The sequence below is a fragment of the Emydura macquarii genome, unplaced genomic scaffold (genome assembly GCF_026122565.2).
Source record: "Emydura macquarii macquarii isolate MOO-44397 ecotype Brisbane River unplaced genomic scaffold, CSIRO-AGI_Emac_v2 contig_2636, whole genome shotgun sequence".
In the NCBI taxonomy this organism is placed as follows: domain Eukaryota; kingdom Metazoa; phylum Chordata; order Testudines; family Chelidae; genus Emydura; species Emydura macquarii.
The window spans coordinates 15,699,508-15,720,670 of record NW_027132773.1 but is presented as its reverse complement, the minus strand read 5'-3'; the positions used below and the strand labels follow the sequence as shown (position 1 = coordinate 15,720,670).

At 37.6% G+C, this 21,163-nt stretch overlaps 1 protein-coding gene across 3 annotated transcripts in view; it reads left to right on the top strand.

Moving 5' to 3' along the window:
- IMMP2L (inner mitochondrial membrane peptidase subunit 2) overlaps positions 1-21,163 on the top strand; it is a 781,125-nt gene that overhangs the window by 377,838 nt on the left and 382,124 nt on the right. Inside the window, exon 4 of one of the 3 annotated variants that reach the window (XM_067564216.1) lies at positions 11,141-11,263. The exons of the other annotated variants lie outside the window; for them this stretch is intronic. Within the exon in view, the coding sequence (XP_067420317.1) occupies positions 11,141-11,222 (82 nt within the window). The 3' untranslated portion in view covers positions 11,223-11,263. Of the gene's footprint in view, positions 1-11,140; positions 11,264-21,163 lie in introns of those variants that run through there. 3 annotated transcript variants of the gene reach the window in all.

Sequence of the window (21,163 nt, the reverse complement as noted above, 5' to 3'; positions counted from 1 at the left end):
GAATGTTTTCCTTCTAGGTTTATCCATTGGATCTTACATCCCTAGTATGCAAATTCAGAAACGTATAGGTATTAATATTTTGGGGTCACATGCGTACCCATTACAGCTGGTGAAGAATTTTCTGATTTATTGAGATCAAAACATTTTGTGGAAGTGTATTGAATTTTATGAATTTTCATTTTTGGGTAAAATAAAAGGAAAAAAGACAAAGCTTTTTGATGTTGAATCATTCCATTTTGACATTTTCGTAATAGAATGTTTTAATTTTTGTTTCAAAACTTTTTTTTGAAATTTTTATATTTCTTTTTAAAAAAATAATATATAAATAAATAAATAAATGATGAAATAAAAAACCCAATGTTTTCAATTAAACTGAATTTTTTTTTGAATTTCATTTCACAGGAGATTTAGATTTTTTGTTTTTTCTCATTCTAGAGCACAAAATACATTTACATTTATGGATTCTCCATAATGGCAGGGGCTGATAGAAAGGACGAGCACTATGTGTCCTGCAGTCAAAACAGAATAAAATCTAGAGCAGTGGTATATATACATGGTGCTTTAAAAGGGCCAAATTCACAAAGCTGAAAACAATTATGAGCCAGATCGTCTTGTAATCAGAAAAATGTGAATGATAATTGAGAATTCTTTAAGAACACCTTACTAAATACCTGAACAGCCACAATCCTGTAATCAAAGAAGAAGCCCATATTGGTTAAAAACTGACCTGGTTTAGAGGGGAAATTAAGGCAGCTATAAAAAAGTAACATATAACAAATAAAAAGGGGAATTTAATAGCAATGAATATAAACCAAAAGCTGTTTTGTATTTGGGGAAAAACAGATGATGTAGTCATATCATACAACACTCTTTCCATACCACTAGTATCACAGGAGGATGTTAAACATCAGCTGCTAAAGGTAGATATTTTTAAATAAGTAAGTCTGGATAACTTGCATCCAAGAGTTTTAAAAGAGCTAGTTAAGGACCTCGATGGTCCATTAGTTGATTTTCAATGTGTCTTGGAAAACTGGGAAAGTTCCAGAAGACTGATAGAAAGCTAATGTTGTACCAATATTTAGAAATGGTAAATGGGATGACCTGGGTAATTATAGGCCTATCAGTCTGACATTGATCTCAGTGTTGGGGTACCACTGCATGCAACTAAATATCAAGGCCCAAAAACCAAAGCACGTCAAAATTTGTAACAGGAAGGAAAAAACAGACAAGATTTGGAAATATACAAACACTATATTTATATCCAAACACTGTAAGTGATGATAATTCGGTCTGAAATTGTATAAATAAACGCAAAAATTGTTAAAGCCTAAATTGGCTGTGTGTGAGACTCAGTTTACCAGCGTACACTCCCAATACTGAGCAAAATAATAGAGTGGCTGATATGGAACTGAGATATGAGACGTGAATTAATATAATATATAATTAATAATATATATAATATAATATAAGTAATATAATTAGTGCCAATCAACATGGGTTTATGGAAAATAGATCCTGTCAAACTAACTTGATATCTTTTTTTGATGAGATTACAGATTTGGTTGATAAAGGAAATAATGTTGATATAATATAGTTAGACTTCTTTAAAGCATTTCACTTTGTGCCATATGGCATTTTTCAGTTTTAATTGAGATTGGTACAGATGATGCTGTGGCATTGGCTCCTTTGCTGTTGTCCCCTCTGCTGAAAACTATGCATGCTTTGGTATAATCCCCCAAAATGTTTTCTAGGTAGTGTGAGGAACTTGTTCTGGTTAAGCCTCCATTGATTCTTTCCAGTTTAGTCAATCCCAGCAAGGACTCTTCCCCTTTTTTCAAGTCTTTAAATGTCAGTACTAGTGCCATTCTTTGCAGAGGTTAGGACTCTGCATCTGGGTATGCTGTTTCTTTGATATTCTGCCAGTCTTGAAGAGCTTAGATCATCTTCATTGGGACTCACCTAGGGATATAGACAGAGATGCAAGCATTCTTTCCAAGGGTGTGTACCTGCCTCATTGGGGAGCTTCTCTATCGCATAGTGCTCCAGACAGTAAGTTTAACAGGACAATAAATCATCTCCAACTAGTCTCTCTCGTGTATTTGTACCCTTTCAGTCCTCCTTCCTTCAAGGTGCTGTGGAGATAGATTCTAGAAAACAGTGGCTCTCAACTTTTCCAGGCTACTGTTCCCTTTTCTGGAGTCTGGGGTTTTTGAGTACCCCAAGTTTCACCTCACTTAAAATCTACTTGTTTACAAAAATACAAAAGTGTCATAGAATACTATTACTGAAAAATTGCTTACTTTCTCATTTTTATCATGTAATTATAAAATAAATAGATTGGAATATAAATATTGTACTTATATTTCAGTGTATAGTATGTAGAGCAGTATAAACAAGTCATTGTCTTTATGAAATTTTTGTTGTACTGATTTCACTAGTGCTTTTTATGTAGCTTGTTGTAAAACTAGGCAAATATCTAGATGAGTTGGTGTACCCCCTGGAAAACCTCTATCTACCCTTAGGGGTACACGTTCCCCTGATTGAGGATCACTGCTATAAATCATAGTAAAAGGTTTTGCCATTTAAATCCATTCTGTGCCTCCTCACCACCCTTCTCCATCCCTTTTCAGGGATGGTCACTTCTCATAAAAGTGCTGAAACTAAGGTAAAAAATTTCAGAAGAGATTTTTGTGTGCTCTAATTTTTGAATCTCCAGCTTGAGACCCTTTAAAGAAAAATGATTTTTCAGGAGGCAAATGTTCAGCACTTTCTGAAAATCAAGCCCTTTTTAAAGTGTCTCAGATTGAAGACCAAAAAATGGAAGCATCCAAAAATCACTAGTCACTCTTGTTAATTTGGATCTACAGGACTAAATCATCTCTGTTCTATATGCAAGTCTTAGAGGACACTCACGAATGCAGGATGAAACTGCTTAGACTAGATGACCCTTGTGGTCCCTTCTAACTCTATGCTTCTATAATTCTATGAACTGTTACTTGATACCCAGAAAAGAGTATGGATCAAATAGTTGAAAAACTCTATGGTAACATTGGCCTCTATGGCATTTTCTTTACATCTACAGATCCAGTTTGGGGCTTTAACTTAAAGGATCTCTAATTCCTGTTTCAGTCTATCCATCACATCAGAAATACTCATTGTTTTCTGTTGGGGGAAACCTGAAATAGCAGAGGCACCACAAGAAATGTCTTTGGCCTTCCAGAAAGGGTGCATGCTATGCCAGCTCTGGGACTTATAAAGAAAAGTCTGTTTTCATTGCAGCACTAGAGGAGGAATTCACTGGTGCCCTGATAGACAATGAAGGTGTTCTTGTTACAAGAGCCCATACCTTGAAAGAGCTTCTAGTTCCTGTGAACTCCCAATGTTGGAGAAGCACCATTAGCAAGATTTTCCCAGGGATTATGATCCGTCTCAACAGCATGGACAACTTACAGAGTTGAGACTGATTGTAATTTTGGCTGAAGGAGCCTCCTGCACCCAACTTGTTCCTTCTTTGCTAGGTGAAAAGTTCTGGCACTAATTTGATGGTGAATAGTTCACTCTAGAGAACCTCAGCTCGTAAGAGATACTCTGCTTTAGTGGGCAAAAGAGGTACATGCTCATCCAGCAGCACATTTCTTATGTCCCTCTCCATCTGCAATTATTGTCAGACACCTTAGGCATAGGCTGGGATTCCTATAATGATCATAACACTATTTAGCTTTGGTTCCATAACAATGTGAAGCTGAGAGCTAGTTATCTGAAACCTGCAATGCTTTCTTCTGATCAAATCCAAAACTGACAAATATTGGTGGACAACCACATTGTGATGTATTACATCAAATGCCAAGAAAGAGCCCATTCTTGCCAGCTATGCTAGGAGGCTGATTTGCAGTGAGTGAAGCACACCTTTTGTGGCATATGGAAGTAAAGATTAGGGGTCAGTGAGGTTCAGCTCAGAAATTGTGCAGAAGGATCAGATTGTAAATTTGACTGCAACTGCTTGGCATGAGTTGGACCACCCATTGATATTAAGGAACATTCAGCCAGATCTAAGGCAGCCATCACAGCTTGCTTTTGCTATGACTTCATAAATGAAATATACAAGGCTGCCTCTTAGAGTTGTAAGTACAGTTTTACACAGCATTACTCTCTTGATTTAGGTTCCAGATCTGATGCACAGTTCAAGAGAACAGTCCTGCAATCACTTGTAATAATACCCAGACCCACATCTTGGAGGGTTAGATGGGGCCACCAATTCTTGTTAACCTTGCAACTGGGAAATTCTTGAAGGGGAAAAGAATTACTTAGCATAATAACTATTGTTCTTCAAGATAATTGCCTATATGGATCCATGTTCTCTGCCAGTCTTTTCCTCACTGTTTTGGTGTCTTTGAGGGATTCCTGAATTAATGGAAGGATCTTAATGGCAGTTGAGTTAATATTGCCATCTATACCCTCAGCATGAAAGGAGATACTATGTGGACACTGCTTGCTAAGATCTTCAGTATTTGCATACCAAGGTGGCACATTTCTTGAAATTGTGACTCTTTGTGGACAATCAGCTCAAAGGGCTATAGTTGTTATGCTAAGTATTGTCTATCTTTTGGACATCTATTCCAAACTTCCCTTCATGGCTGAGGTAGGGAATTGGCTTTCTGATTCCCAGAAGCATAAAGGCTGTTTGGAGCACAGCATGAAATTATCAACATGAATGAGGAACAATAGCTACATTAGGATAAGGCAGATGGAGTTGTTTTCCACTCCCATAAACTGCAACATTAGAAAGAACGTCAGATATTTTAAGATCTGGAAAAGCCTATCTGGCCTGAACTGCCTGCCCTTTTCAACTTTACCTTATTCCCACATAACTCTTTTTGTCTGAATTTCACTGTATTTTATATGTTTATGCTTTGCTTCTTTATATGGTGCTTTTTCTCATTCATAGATTTTAGCATTTTATCCAAAGTGTTTCTTCTAAGGATTGCAGAATTTAAGAGGTTTACACTTTTGCTATTCAAATAAAACTTTTGTTTTTTGGTGGGGTGAGTGGAGCGGAAGGGAAATATGGAATTTGAGTGATAATTTATTTACTGAATCAGACTAGCATCATCTGTCCTAACTGGCAGAATGGGGGATGATGTGACAGTGCTGGCAACAATGCTACTGGGAGATAAACTAGGCAGCAGAAGGGATTCTGGAAGGTAGAGCAATTGAGCATCTGTGTCAAGGCACTACTTTCAGCAAGTAGAGAACTGTGAAATAATAAGAACTGGGAAAGAGAAGGCCTGGACAAGTGAGAGTAACAGATTTGCAAATGTGCTTATTAGCAAGGAATGAGAACTATTCACTTGCAAGTCAAGACCCAAGAGGATCTTGGAGGGATCCAACAAATAGTTCCAGCAAATTGAAGAATTTCTATTTTATGTTATTAAGGTTTTGTTATAAGAAAATATAATACATTTGAATTTTCTCTCCAAATATTTGAAAAATAAGGTATTAAATTACAAAACATTTTGCTAGAATTTATAGAAAGCTAAGACAAATTCAGGCCTGATATAAGCAGGCACAATTCCCAGTGTAGTTGATCAGAATTGTGCCCACTTATGTCAGAAGTGTCCCCTTGCTTCTTTGTTTCGTTTTGTAAGCACAAGACTGTCCTTTTCCACTTTCACTATTACCAGTGATTTCTTTGTCATTTTACAGAGAGAGCCATTTTTCCTTTTTTGTCTGCAAAGTAGTTAGTTACTAACAGGGCCAATATTGTGAAAGTCTTTGTAGAATCTCACTTCAAATTGCTTAATAGATTTTTTTTTTTTAAATAAAAATTTAATATATGATGGTTTTAAAAAGAAATCTAATGATACGTTCACAGATCAGTTGTCCTAGGAGCAGATGTAGGACTTTATATTTGACTAAACATATTGTAATACAGTTAACATAGAAATTTGAGAGAAGGCCACTACAAACCTAGGAACATAAGAATACCCATACAGGGCCATCTAGCTCAGTATCCTGTCTTCTAACAATGGCCAGTGCCAGATACTTCAGAGGGAATGAATAGAACAGGGCAATTATTGAGTGATCTATCCCTTCTCATCCAGTCCCAACATCTAGCAGTCAGACACTTAGGGACACCCAGAGCATGGTGTTGCATCCCTGACTACATTGGCAAATAGCCATAGATTAACCTGCCCTCCATAAACTTATCTAGTTCTTTTTTTAATCCAGTTATACTTTTGGCCTTCACAACATCCCCTGGCAATGAGTTCCACAGGTTGTCTGTTCATTGTATGAAGTAGTACTTCATTTTGTTTGTTTTAAACCTAGTGCCTATTAATTTCATTAGGTGACTCCTGGTTCTTGTATTATAAGACAGAATAAATAACACTTCCTTATTCACTTTCTCCACACCATTCATGATTTTAAAGACCACTATCATGTCCCTTCTTAGGTGACTTTTTTCCAAACTGAAATGCCCCAATCTTTTTCATCTTTCTTCATATGGAAGCTCTTCCATACCCCTCCCTAATCATTTTAGTTGCCCTTCGCTGTACCTTTTCCAATTCAAATATATCTTGTCTGAGATGGAGCAGGTGCTTTCAGATAACTATCCACAATTACTCCAAAATCTCTTTCTTGAGTGATAACAGCTAATTAAGACACCATCATTTTGTGTATATATATAGTTGGGATTATGTTTTCCAATGTGCATTACTTTGGATTCATCAACATTGAATTTCATTTGCCAATTTCTTGCTCAGTCACCCAGCTTTGTGAGATCCCTTTGAAAATCTTCTCAGTCTCTTGGGTCTTAACTATCTTGAGTATTTTGCATCATTTGCAAACTTTTCTATCTCACTGCTTACCCCTTTTTCCAGATCATTTACAAGTATATTCAAGAGTATTGGTCCTAGTACAGATCACTGGGGGACCCTATTTACCTCTCTCCATTGTGAAAACTAACTATTTATTCCTACCCTTTGTTTTCACTCTTTTAACCAATTACTGATGCATGAGAGGACCTTCCCTCTTATCCCATGATTGCTTACTTCGCTTAAGGACCTTTGGTGAGGGACCTTGTCAAAGGTTTTCTGAAAGTCCATGTGCACTATATCCACTGGATCACCCTTGTCCATATGTTCGTTGAGCCTATCAAAGAATTCTAGTAGATTGGTGAGGCATGAATTCCTTTTCCAAAAGCCACGTTGACTCTTCTCCAACAAATCATGATCATCTATGTGTGTCTGATAAATCTGTTCTTTACTGTAGTTTCAACCAATTTTCCTGGCACTGAAGTTAGACTTACCACCCTGTAATTGCCAGAATCGACTCTGGAGCCTTTTTAAAAAATTGGCGTTACATTAATTATTCTCCAGTCATCTGGTACAGAGGCTGATTTAAGCGATAGGTTACATACCACAGTTAGCTCTTCTGCAGTTTCATATTTGAGTTACTTCAGAACACTTTGGTGAATAGCATCTGGTGCTCAGGACTTATTACTCTTCAATTTATCAATTGTTCCCAAACATCCACTATTAATATGTCAAACTGGGGCTGTTCCTCAGATTTGTCATCTAAAAAGAATGGATCAGATTTGGGAACCTCCCTTACATCATTTTCAATGAAGACTGATGTGAATAATTCATTTAGCTTCTCCCCCAGTCTTGTCTTCCTTAAGTGTTCTTTTATCATTGATTGTTTGGAAGGCCTCCTCCTCCTGATGTACATAAAAAAAATTTGCTGTTAGTTTTTGTATCAGTTGCTAGTTGCTCTTCAAATTCTTTTTTGGCCTGACTAATTATACTTTTACACTTGACTCAGTAGGATTTGACTTCTAACCACCTCTTTTACAATGTTGTTTAGCCACAGTGGCATATTTTTGGTCCTTGTGATGGACTTTCAGCACTCACCACCAGACTGGAGCCTCCTGCTAGTGGTCTGAGAATTAGCTCAAACAGCCACCCCGTCCACAGCCTGTGCTTGGTCACTTTTCCCCAGGGTTCCCCAATAGTCCTTCTTGCAGCCCTCAGGACCCACAGCATCTTCTTCTGGACTTGGCTCTCTGGCTGAGCCACAACCCGTATTCCCCTCCACCTTCCGGGAGTGAAGGGGGAGGATTCAACAGTCCTGGCTCTGCCACAGTCCACTGCCACTCCACTGGCGATCTGGGGGAGGCTGGGAGGAACCTAGGCCACCCACTTCTCTGGGCCCTGGTGCAGGGACCTGGTGTGCAGCAACCTTGCACCATCTCTTCCCCCAACTCCTTAACAGACTTCCCTGGGCCACTTCCCCGCAGTCCAGTTATCTCTTCTGTCCTTGCATCAGGGCCTCAGGTCATGCAGAGCCCCAGCAGTCAGCCCCACAAACTGCTCTGTCCACAGTGCTGCCTTCCTGTAGCCTGCAGGGCAGCCAGCCTTGCTTCCCTGAGCTCCTGGAAGTGACTGACTGCTCCTGCTCTGCTTGCAACTCCCTTTTCTACTGGGCTCCCAGGCCTTGACTGGCTATCCCGCACTCCCTTCCCATTGGCTGCCGCTCCAAGGGCCTTCTTAACCCCTTCCTAGCCAGTGTGGGGCAAATGCCCAAGCACAGTCCTCTTAGTGGGTGGGATGGAGTGGGGTTATTTGGGTAATTTGAGTCTCTATTATGATATTTTTATAAAAATTTCCATGCACCTTGCATTCTGTTTAGGAATGAAAATATTTCTCAAAATGTTGGAAAGGAACAGAAATTCCAAGGGTTGATTTGCTCTAGTGAACAAGGATATTAAGTTCTCCATGAAGTTGGTACAATTTGACACTAGTTCTGTTTATTTGTGCAGGTTAATTTTAAGGGTTAGTGTTTGCATGTTAGATCTCATGTAAATAAATCACTAAAGCCCTGATCCTCAAGAGACCCATGCTTCATTTACACGCATGCTTCACTTTATGAATAGGAATGGTAATACTGACTTAATTGAGAGTATGGTGCACATATAGTTAAGTATGTATATAAGGCCAGGTCTACACTTACCTCAAAATTTGGCGGCAGTCGATAGGAGTTACACAAGCTTCGTAACTCCTCTTCTATGTGGCATCTTCACTGCGCTGCGCCGATGGGAAATGCGTTCCCATCGACCAGCACTACTCCGCTTGAGGGAGTGGTTTTAATGCATCGACTTCCGGATCGATTGAGTGGGTCTACACTGACCATTCAGGCAATCTGGATAGATCAATCTGATGGCAATGAATTTGCTGCCGTCAGTGAAGACATACCCTAAGCGTCTGCAAGATCAGACCTTTTTAAATATTATATTATTAAAAAATGTGCAGCTGTTTAAGTATGTGTGTTGAAAGGAAGGAAAAGGAGGCCAGGCAGCATCCTGGAGAAAGGGACTTATGGTTGGCAGGGTTTAATTCATGGATCCTCAGGCTAAGTGTAATTAACAAGCTATATTGCTTACTTTCTTGATGGGGATACATACATGTTCCCTGTTCAGTGGAGAATTGAAATCCGTTTAAACTCTTGATGTTTTTTTAGAGTATTCCCTTCCAGGGATTTCTCTGCAGAAGGAGAGAATATAGTCTTAAGTAATATTCTTGGTTCTGAGGGTTTTAATCAGACCTTTAAAGTTACTTTAAGTTTTTGGTAGATTAAGTGCATTATTCATTTATTATAGGTAAATTAAATTATATCCTCAGGGTTATTTTTGTTCATTAAATTTGCTTTTTCTTATTTTTCTTAGAGAGAGAGAGACAGTCACAAAATTGTGAGCATTTTATGAAGCATGAAAGCACATTTTATTTTTAAATATTGAAAGAATGAATGTGTTATTTCCTTTGTGTAATAGAGGTAGACTGCCCTAGGTATTAAACTGTCCTCTGTATCTTCATGAATTACTGCCAGCAAAGGCAGGGTCTGTGCTAGATAGAAGCCGATAGGTTGAAAGAAATTCAGAGCCCTGTGTGTTCTGTTTGTTTGCTTTTTAAACTGTCACCCTCTTATGCATGTGCACAATAGACTAAAATAGAGAAACATTTAGTGTAAGGAATCTGTTCCTTCAGGAAGAACTAATGTTTGTATGTTGTATTATAATATGTGTTTATGATATAATCACATGTAGTAAACACAAGAGAAATATCTGTCTCCAAAATGCTTTAAAAGAATACTGGAGGTCTGACAATTCAAGCTAAACTTTGCTGATTTTCAATATAACTTGAAACAGCTCAGATTGTTTGACTCTGTGTTCCCACATTTATCTACATTATTGCAGCTCTCAAAACAATCTACACCTGTATCCAATCAACTCAAGATAGATTTAGAGATGTTGAAAAGTTAGCGAGGGTCAAGGAGAGTGGAAATAAAACTGCTTTTGACACTGCGCCTTCATCACTCAGAAAAATGAGGTGGTAATTTAATCTCTCTCTAATTCTAGATTCTGGTATATTTTCCTGTTATTTTCTAAAAAAACGAAAGTTCTGTGGCATTTAAAGACTAACAAATTTAATATTTGCAGACATAAGCTTTCGAGAGACTTCAGCTCTCTTCTTCAGATGCAGTAATACAGAAAATAGGTAACACAGAGGCATCTTATAGATATCCAGGTGCATTGAGAACAATGGGGGAGGTGGAGTCCAGTACTTAAGACCTAATGACGACCATTGAGTAGGAGGTGAGAATGGGTGAGCAAAGTAATTTACCTTCGGTAGTGAGATAGCCACTCCAAGTCTCTGTTTAAACCCAGTTGCTGGTGAGTATTTGCTTCAGGTTGGGGGGCTGTCTGTAAGCCAGGATGGGTCTGCCGCCCACTGCCTGAGCGAGAGATGTATCCAGCATGATTGCATTTGCATTGTCTCAGATTGGGAAGAAATATTGACATATAAAAAAATAAATTGGAAGAAAAACATCTATTCTGCTACTGTAAATGTGCATAAAGTAATTTTTTTTCATTGTCTGTGGAAAATAGTAGTGAAAGTAGTCTATTTTCTGATACAAAACCAAGGGAAAAGTATATGGGAAACTGTATGACAAGACTGGTAGAAGATGCTGAGTTTTAACTCTACCCCAAATATTAAAATATTTCCACAAGAATTGTATTACTGCAAATTAAACACACAATTGTGTATTGTGACTATCTGCCTAAAAACGACTTATTGTTTTACAGATTAACTGAGAAAATTATGCTGCTCTGTTACCAGACCCTGCCTGCCTCTCCTCCCACAGGACATGACATGGAATATGTGTAGCTTTATACACACACCTGCAGTAGTACGTCTGTAGATATCTCAGTCTGTGGTAGAACTCCCAATGTTGTCCACGGCTATGAATTTGCAGATTAAAGGCAGCATAAATACCAGGAAAGGAGAGGAATTATTTAAGTTCGGCACCAATGTGGACACGAGAACTAATGGATATAAACTGACCATCAGGAAGTTTAGACTTGAAATTAGATGCAGGTTTCTAACCATTAGGGGAGTGAAGTTCTGGAATAGCCTTCCAAGGGGAGCAGTGGGGGCAAAAAACCAAGCTGGCTTCAAAACTGAGCTTGACAAATTTATGGAGGGGATGGTATGATGGGACAGCCTAGTTGGCAAGTGACTGATCTTTGACTCCTGGAGGTAGATATGCCAATGGCCTGTGATGGGACGTTTGATGGGGTGGGTTCTGAGTTATTACAGAGAATTCTTTCTTGGGTGTCTAGCTGGTGAGTTTTGCCCACAAGCTTAGGGCTTAACTGATTGCTATATTTGGGGTTGGGAAGGAATTTTCCCCCAGGACAGACTGGCAAAGACTCTGGGGGTTTTTCGCCTTCCTCTGTGTCATGGGGCATGGCTCACTTGCTTGTGGATTCTCTGTATCTTAAAGTCTTTAAATCATTATTTGAGGACTTCAATAACTCAGTCATAGGTTAGAGGTTTATTACAGGAGTTGATTGGTGAGGTTCTGTGGCCTGCATTGTGCAGGAGGTCAGACTAGATGATCATATTGGTCCCTTCTGACATTAGAGTCTGAGTCTATATAGGTCCCTCCCAACAAGGTAATTAAACATCTGTGCAGTGTTAAGCATGAGAGTAATCCCACAGATGTAAGTGAGACGATCCATGTGTTTAACATTATGCCCATGTATAAGTGGTTTGCTAGATTTTCTTTAGTGAGACAGGCTTTTTAATTTTATATTTTGTGTGGAAGCAAGATTTCAAAGTTGTTAACTATATTTTTGTGTAACAAGGAGTAAAAGGAAATTCCATTGTCACCATTCTTTGGTTTTGCCCAGGTTCTGATTGCTCTGACAAATGCTCATAATAATTATATGGGAGGGAGTTGGCAAAATCTATACCACAATAGGCTTTTTCATAACAGAAATTTACGAATGCTGTTCATTATTCTAAAAATACAGTCCAGATTTGTGATCATTTGGGTACCATCTATGTAGTTTTCCTTTCTGAAGATCAATCCTTTTCTTTCTACTGGAGATTGGAAGGCTTTTTGCTATAACAATTGCAGTTTTGTATCCCTCTGTGATAGTGTTGCAATCAACTAGATGGAATTGCATTACTATTATTCCCAGTTTTTCTCTTCATTTGTCAAAAGTGGTATGGGTTTTGAAAGACCTTGCTTTAACTGGGTAGAAGCCCATTTCTGTTTTCAGAAAATGGCATGGTTATAGCAATGAAATGTCGTTTTATAACAATGAAGTTCCTTGTACTTTCTGTGTACTATCTTATGGTCAATCAGCCACTGTAAAGTCAATTGCCACTAATCACTGGTGACTCCTACTATTACTTTTTGCCATATAGATATGATTTTTTTAATTTGCTTTGTCTTTGTTTTTGTTCTAAAGATTTAAAGATGCATTTACTGGTGATAGCTTCAGAATTCTGAAGGACATTTACTCATGGATAGAATTTAATCACGTACATTTTATTTACTCTTTTTCATAATATTCTATAGAATTAGAGAATAAGAAGTCACTCAATGAAGATAATGCCAGATTCAACCAAATAAAAACACTTCCTTACATAGCATTTAGTCAGTCCTGTGGAATATTCAAAAGATTTTAATGTCAGATGTTGCAATGGGGTAATTTTAAAATAAAAGTAGTTTTGTAGACATGCAAGCTATGATAAGAGTAATCAAATTTTTTTGCTTCAGGGCACTGCCTGGTTGCAGAAATCAGTTGGTCGTGTGCATTGTGGGATTTTTGTCTTCCTCTAAAGCATGGGGCCAATGCCAGAGGAAGGCCATTGGACTTGATCTGGCAAAATCCAAGTTCCTATATCCTCCTGCAGAAAGCATAAGAGCATCCGAAACATTGACAATTTAAACTAGATTAATTTAGATTTATAGTTCCTCAGTGCAGGAGGAGCCTTATTTTGTTTGTTTATAAATTGCCATGAACACCAATAGCATTATCAGTAATAATTATGAATGACACTATCAAACAATGCATTCATACCTCTCTTGAGTAAATAGAAGTGACTGTGTTGTAGAGAGATTTCTTTGTATGGCTTCCAAAAATATAAAATTTCAATCTTTGGTGATGGCGGTTGTTAATAAACTTTTTTATTGACGCCATTGTCATTGTAGCTGAGTTCCTCACAAATATTTGCAGATTAAGACTCTCAACATCCCTGTGAGGTAGGAAAGTATAATTATCTTAGAATAATACCCCATTTTACAGATGGCTAAACATAGGTTTCCCTACTATCAGTCCTGTGTCTTATCCACAGTTTCATCCACAGGCTGTTTGTTAAAGATGCTCTCTTTTTAGCAGTTGCAGCAGAGCAATATATTTTGAATATTAGAGGCGATAATGAAATATTTCATTGATTTTAATGATATTTGCACATGGTGAGTAAAAGATGGGTTTCCAGAGAGGAATTAGGGCTTTGAAACTGGGCATGTATTCATATATATATATATTGTATTCTTCTATAAAGAAATTATCTTTTAAATAGAACAGTTTCAGTGATGCTGAATATTGAACAATATTACAAAAATCAAACTTTTAAAACCTCTTCTTAAAGGGAAAGCAGGCTGTGCAGTGTGGGGAAAAGGAAGGGGAAGCAATTGGGCAGGAAGGGGGCAGGGAATATTATTGCTATTGCTATTTATTATTTATTTATTTATTTATTTATTTATTTATTACCATAGCGTCTAAGACTCCTGGTTTTGGTCAGGCTTCATTGTGCAAGGTGCTACAAACACAGAACAAAATGACACCCCCTACTCCAAAGAGTTAATAATTTAAGTCTAAAACAAGAGACAACAGATGGATATGAGCAGACAGTTATAAGGATTCAATGAGAAAATATAGACTCATAGACTATAAGGTCAGAAAGGACCATTATGATCATCTAGTCTGACCTCCTACACCATGCAGGCCACAGAACTTCACCCATCCACTCCTGTAATAGACTTCTAAGCTAAGACTGAGTTATTGAAGTCCTCAGATAATGATTTAAAGACTTCAAGGTACAGAGAATCCACCAATATTGGTCAACATGATAGGTTGTGAACTCAGCACATCATTGGCCTAACCATTGTCAAGATTTTTCTTGGCATAATGGCAAAGTAAATGTTAAGGAGGGATTTGAAGGAGGATAATCCATTAGTTTTGCAGGTGTTGATGGGGTAACCCTTCTATGTGTAAGAGACAGTGTGGGAGAAAACAAAGATGCTTGTTTGAAATCTTAACAGATGGGCAGTGGAGATTGGAATCAACCATTCAGTACTGATTGAAAGAAGATAAGAAGGGTGAGACCTTGATAGTGAAGAAAAGTAGCTTATGTCTGATGTGCTACAGAAGAGGGAGGTAGTGGAGAGATGCAATGAGAGTGATGACGTGGTCAAAGCGATGGGACAGGACAATGGTCTTTGCAGATCATGAGCAGAGCTTTGGATCCACCCCCAACTCTTCCTTGCATCCATCCATCCTCCCAACACACCAGCCAGCAAATACCCAACACAGTTTACTCCCACCCTGGAACAGCAGGGAAACTGTGAGGGAGACTGAGACTCCCAGGGCTTTTGTGTAATAACTGGAGTTATATTTTGTGTGCATGTGACTGTTATCCTGAACAAGAACTAAAATAAATGTGAGACATTTAAGCAGTGTTTGCCCAAATATGTAACAGAGTTCTTATATGAAATGCAGCTACCAGGAAGTAAAGGTTTATCCTTATCTCAACAGAACACAGTATTCATCAACATATTAATATCTGCCCAACAGAAAGAACTCAGGTATTGTAGGTGTTGTACTGAAAAACTGCATCAATAAGACTATTCAGTGTTATGTCTTGGATAATGCCTCTTCTGATATCCTAAAACCAACTGCTGCCTTAATGTCTTCTGTAGTTGGTATCACATTCCAGAGTGAAGTTTACAATATTTGTACTGCAGGCATTAAAATATGACGATAAGGAAAATCAATTTCAAATCCTACTCAACTTCTGCATTTACCAGTTTGAAACTGCAATAAACAGTGACTTTAATGCATTGGATTCCTGAAAGATAAGTATATTAAAAAAAGAAAAAAGAAAAAGAAGCAAAGTTGTGTGACAATCCCATTTTCCATCTTTGAAAAAATGAAATATAACTATGTAGTGGGTTTATGCTTACAGTGTACAGAATAAATATGCTAGTTAGAGCAAGGTTAGATAGAAAATAAGACAAGCAAGCTTTGAAGTGTTGAAGCCATACTGTGATATTAAAATGTAGATAATTCTCAGTAAAGTTCTGTAAGAGTTATCATGAATTTGTTCATCAACTGTGCAGTTTCTGTTCACATAGTGTAGACCGATCCTATAGCACACACAAGTTCAGAAAAAAACATTTAGTCAGTAGTTTGCTGGTCCATGTAATTTATTCTGCCTTTTCTTTTACTGTGGCAATTTGGAAGATGTGCATTCCCAAGTACTATCTGAGTCACTTACTGTGCACTGAGGGAACTCAGGAATATAATCTCATGAAATTTAGAAAAATCATGAACTGGAACCTTTTAGAGCATATTGCAAATCCTTGTGTAAATATGAAGTAAGGCATTCATCATGATGTAACAACAACCATTGTATAATTAAGGTCACAATGAATTTCCACAATAAACCTGATTGGCTCTGCCTCACAATCCACAAACAAAAAAATATTGGCCTGAAAATTGGTGGGTTATATCTGGACCTAAACTGAGCTGGAGATCCCTGAAATAAGACACCCTAAATAAAGGTATACACCAGAGTCCAAAACATTCTCAAATTTTATTTGCCACCTTATAAAAGAAGTGGGAAGGAAGTGTCTGTGTGGGGAGTGAGGGTGGGAGGGGGTGAGACAGAAGAGACAGACAAATGTAGATAGATGGAAGTAGATAAATCTAATTTACTGGATTCACATCATTAAAATCTAATGGATATGACCAAAGATTAGAATTTTAATTAGAACTTTAACTACATTCTTAACATGTGTAAATATGATCATTTATACCAGATACAGATCTATTAGTAAGATTTTTAAATAGTAGCATCAAACTGGATTGTAACTTCAGATGATTTTAAAATAGGACACAAATTAGAGTTGAAGAGATAAGCTTTTGTTTAATAAAAGGCGGGGGGGGGGAGGGAGGAGTTTAGCCTTTTGCCTGGTCGAGAAAATCTTTAGCATGTAAATTGAAGTGAATCAGTTAATCTCTGTAAAAATTAAGACACTCAAAAAGTGTACTTTAATAGAAAGTTTTTTTAATACTTTTTTTTGCCATATTTTAGTTTGAGAACAGAAAGTAGAAGACATTTAAATTAATGTTATTGGATTCATGCATTTGACAGGGACCATTCACTTAAGTGAAGTCAATTAAGAGTGATTTTATGATATTGCATTCCAAACTCTAACTCTTTTTTTTAGAGGCAAACGTGTGTGTAGAACAATTCTATTCTCTATCCTTGAAAAACTGAAATTTAAGTAGCTAGTGTGATTGCCTTACACTGCTTCCTTTCTCTTTTGTGAGGTTCCTCACACACTTTATTGAATCTCCCCACTAGCCCCAGGAACCTCAAGACCTCCTAGAGTGCTCATTTCCTGTGGAACTTAGGCAGACTATAGGAAGAGTGTTAGTGTGAGGGACAAGCATGGAGCTTGGAAGGGAAGGACATGGTGAAGGTGGCTATATGTGATACTAGTTGGTAGGGAAGGTGGTGGAAGAGGGAGAGCAACAGTAAAGGAGAATGGGAGCATGTGGATGTAGTGGAAAAGATGAGCACAAGGTGGTGGTAGAATGGAGTAATGCCACCCTCCTGCAGGTCCTTTGGTGAATTCAGTAAATTTCTGCAGGACCTCACTGCCCTGCTGTGAGCCTCAGTGTGGTTATTGAACCAAGCCTTATTAGGCTTAGCAACAATAACCATCCTTACTAATTCAGACCCTTATTAGGCATGGCAGATCCTGACAAACTTAAATAGCTTCATCAGACCCCTAACAAGCCTAAACAGGATCATTGGGAGATTGCCTGTTCTACGTAGGCTCATCAAGTGGCCAGAGATCTCATTTTATTTTGGGAGCTTAGAAGCTTCCAAAGACTTTCAGGGAGACGGGACAATTTGGTTGAGCACTGAAGAGCATAGGGCTTGCAGGCATGTGGGCCTGGGAGGGAGTCCCATCAGTTTCTATGCAGGCAGCAGAAGACTTCCATCAGTCACACCAGTTTGTTTATGGGTCTTGACAAGCTTCCTAACGCCAGTCAGGTTGAGGGGTTGGGAATGGGGGCATAACAAGCCCCTACAGGATTTTCTGTGGTTGGTCACTTACTCATATGGGAGCTGCACATCCTAATTTTGGACCTCATGTGGAAAAGACAAGAGTCACAGGTGGAGCATGAGGAATACCTCTGATTGACTGTTCCCCTATAATCCTCTTGCTCTCCCCATTCTGTCGGCCTCATAAGTCTACTACGAAGTGCACCTTCTAAAATCTGCAGGACAGAGGCTTCACTTCATGCAAGAATAGGTCTTTGCTCCAGCAGATCTGATGAAAGAGGCATGGGTTAAATAGCCTGCTCCTACCTCCGAATAGCATTTCCTGGTCTTCTCAGCCCTATGTAAGAATTATTTTTGAATAATTGGAAAACGCTCAGCCAAAACCTTTTGCTTTTTAGTTGAGGTTTCAGGTGATTTTACCCATATACTATCTCATGAGTGTTTAGTTTAAAAACAACCATTTGTTTGTGTTTGTACAGCTCTAGCACAATGGAGTCCTGGTTCATGACTAGACTTTCTAGCCACAATGGTGATACAAATAATTAATCATCATCATAATAATGATAGAAACTAGGAATTTAAAAGTAAAGCTTTCACTACTTAAACAAGATGACTCTCACTCAGTCAACCATGACTTTAACTCTGCACCAATAGACTTAGAGCAGTTTAGTAGTAGGCTCAGAGGAAAGTGTTATATAGGCCTTTTTAAAGTTAATCATATAAAAATGTGCCCAATGCAACCATATTTAAGTGAAAGTTTGAGGAGATAAGGATGAATGGAGGCCACTGACTATATGATTTATAATGGCACCATAGAAAACTCCTTAATGAATGGCTTTTCAAGAATTTTGTTAATTTAGTTCTTAAAGGAATTGATTGCAAATGTGGTGTAAAAAGAGTTAATACCATCATTTCTTAGCTAATTTATACCTGTGTATGTACACTCATGCACGCACACACTCATTGTGGGATAGGAAATCGATGGAAGAATGAATGAGACCTCCAAATATTATGCCTTTTTGTGTTAGTGGCGTTAACTTGTGCATTTGGATTGTGTAACCCAGATCACTTGTGTTGTATCTGCTGGAATAGAGTAAAGTTGTGGACGCTATTTGGGTAAGAAGTGTAAATTTAATTCTTAATTTCTTTGCTTTCTAATTTTTCTTTTTTAATTCAGACATTCATGAAAGCTAATGAATGTATACTTCAATCACAGATATATATCTTTAATACCATTTTGTTAAAATTGAATACTTTAATACCATTTTGTCAAAATTGTTAGGATGTACTGTTGTTGCTCACTGGGAACTGTCTTTGTACTACACACCTATGCACTGAGCTGGTATCTTTTTAAAGTATGGGGAGTGCATTTACTGGAGTGAAATCCTGATCCGTTGAAGTCAATGGCAATTTTGGCACTGACTTCAATGGGGCCAGATTTTCACCTTTGGGTCTTAATCTGTTGCATTGTTGTGCAGTTGGTGGACAGGAGGGAAAGGTTTATTTTGCTCTGTTACAAGCATGAGTAGAAGCTACTTGTAGTCAGAAACTTGTTTAAGAACTGTAATGAACTGAAATAAATCTTAAAAGCCTTGCATGGCCTCTCCCTTATGCTCCAGAGTGCAGATTGAAAGGGGTTGAGAATAGGTGCATCTGAGGAGATATGGGTTTGAGTGCAATCTTTCACATCAAAATGAGGCACGTCTATATGCCCCACCTTTGAAAGGCTGTGCAGCAGTTTTCTCTTATGCAGGTTTGGATTTGCATAAATTCATGTTCTGCTCATCATGCTTTACCTTGTGCTTATATGCACAACTGTGTGCCTGCACTTTGGAACCTACCAAATAATTCTAGATTCTACCTGCAGCCTGAGAAGATAGAATCTAATTTATGGCAATGTTTAAGTTTATTCTTTAATTGTTTAAAAAAAGTGACAATGTGATGTTTTTGCACATAGTTAGTTTTGAGGTTGTAACATTCTCCCTCTGAGCCCAACCTTTTTTCGTTTAATTGCTTTTGAGTAGCTAATACATATACCTCTGCCACCAGATTAACACTGAACTAATCAAAGAACAATGATTTGAGAAAAAATGTAGTTTATGTAAAAAAAAAACAAAAAAACCTGAGACAAACTTCCAGTGAGTAAATATAAAGATTAAGATCTGATAAAAGTTTAAATTATCCCATCTCCAAAAGATTTTCCCATTTAATGTTTATGGTAAACAGAATTTCATCAAAGAAAATGTGACTCTACTTGCTCACTTTCCTATCAGTCCGAGGAAAATCTAAGACTAAAACATATTTGAACTCCAATGAAATCCTGCAAAATTATATAGATATTGAAAAGTATCATACCTGTTTAAAGGGATACATTTATTATCTTTAGTGTCTAAGTCAATCAGTCTGATTTGTATCTTACTAGTAAACCCTAAAAGTTAAAGTCAAAAGAAGGGTTCTTTAAACTTTTCATTCTGCAGACCATATCACAAGAGAGCAATCTTTCATGGGACATCTCTGCTCCCAACACTCCTTTCCTGTTGCTTGGTTCTCAAGACATTTAATTCTATGGGCCACCTAAAAGAATTCCACAGGTCTTTTGTGGTCCATAGATCTCAGCTTTAGAATCACTGATTTAATGGACAAATCCCATAGTCTTCATGCAGGTAATACTCCCATTGAAGTCAATTGATATTTGGTCATTTAAGGATAGAAGTGCCTTCCCCTATTTTAAAATAACACAACTATTATATAGTACTTTTTGTTTGTAGACATCAAAGTGCTTTTAGTAGAAGCTAAAGTTCATTATCCCTCTTTTATAGATGGGGAAAATGAGATATGGAGTGAAGTAACTTGATTAGGGTCACATGGGAGGTAAATGACAGAACCACTTTATTGTAATGAATTTCTCCATCTCACAAGAGATGTGGAATCTTTTCCATCTAAACAGCTAACAGTATAGTAATCAATCTCTAATTTAAATATTTAAGTACATTTTCATATAGAATGATTGGTGTGCTTTTGACCAACTTTTAGGCATGATATATGTCAGGTCTCAGGATTACAGGAAAAAATAAATGCCCTCCTAGATAGCCAAATAAATGCATTTTCTTCACTAATAGATAATCTAGACTAGATTTTTAAATAAATAGTATGATGATTTGGTATGAACAGCTGTATTTATTCAGCTGAAACAAAAATATTTTTTTCATTTTAGTGCTTATCATTAGGTGTTCATTTGCTGCGATATTTCATACCGTTGCTGAGTTACTGTTGCTTGAAACAAATGAGATTCTCACCTCTGCTATATCCGTAACCGATTCTAAATGTAGCTAGATTCCAAAGATTAACATACAAGATACATGAGCAAGTTCTTGCTGACCTATACAGTACTTGCATTGTAATAGGTCATATTTCAGCTACTGTGTTTTTGATAAATAGCTTGGCTCTAA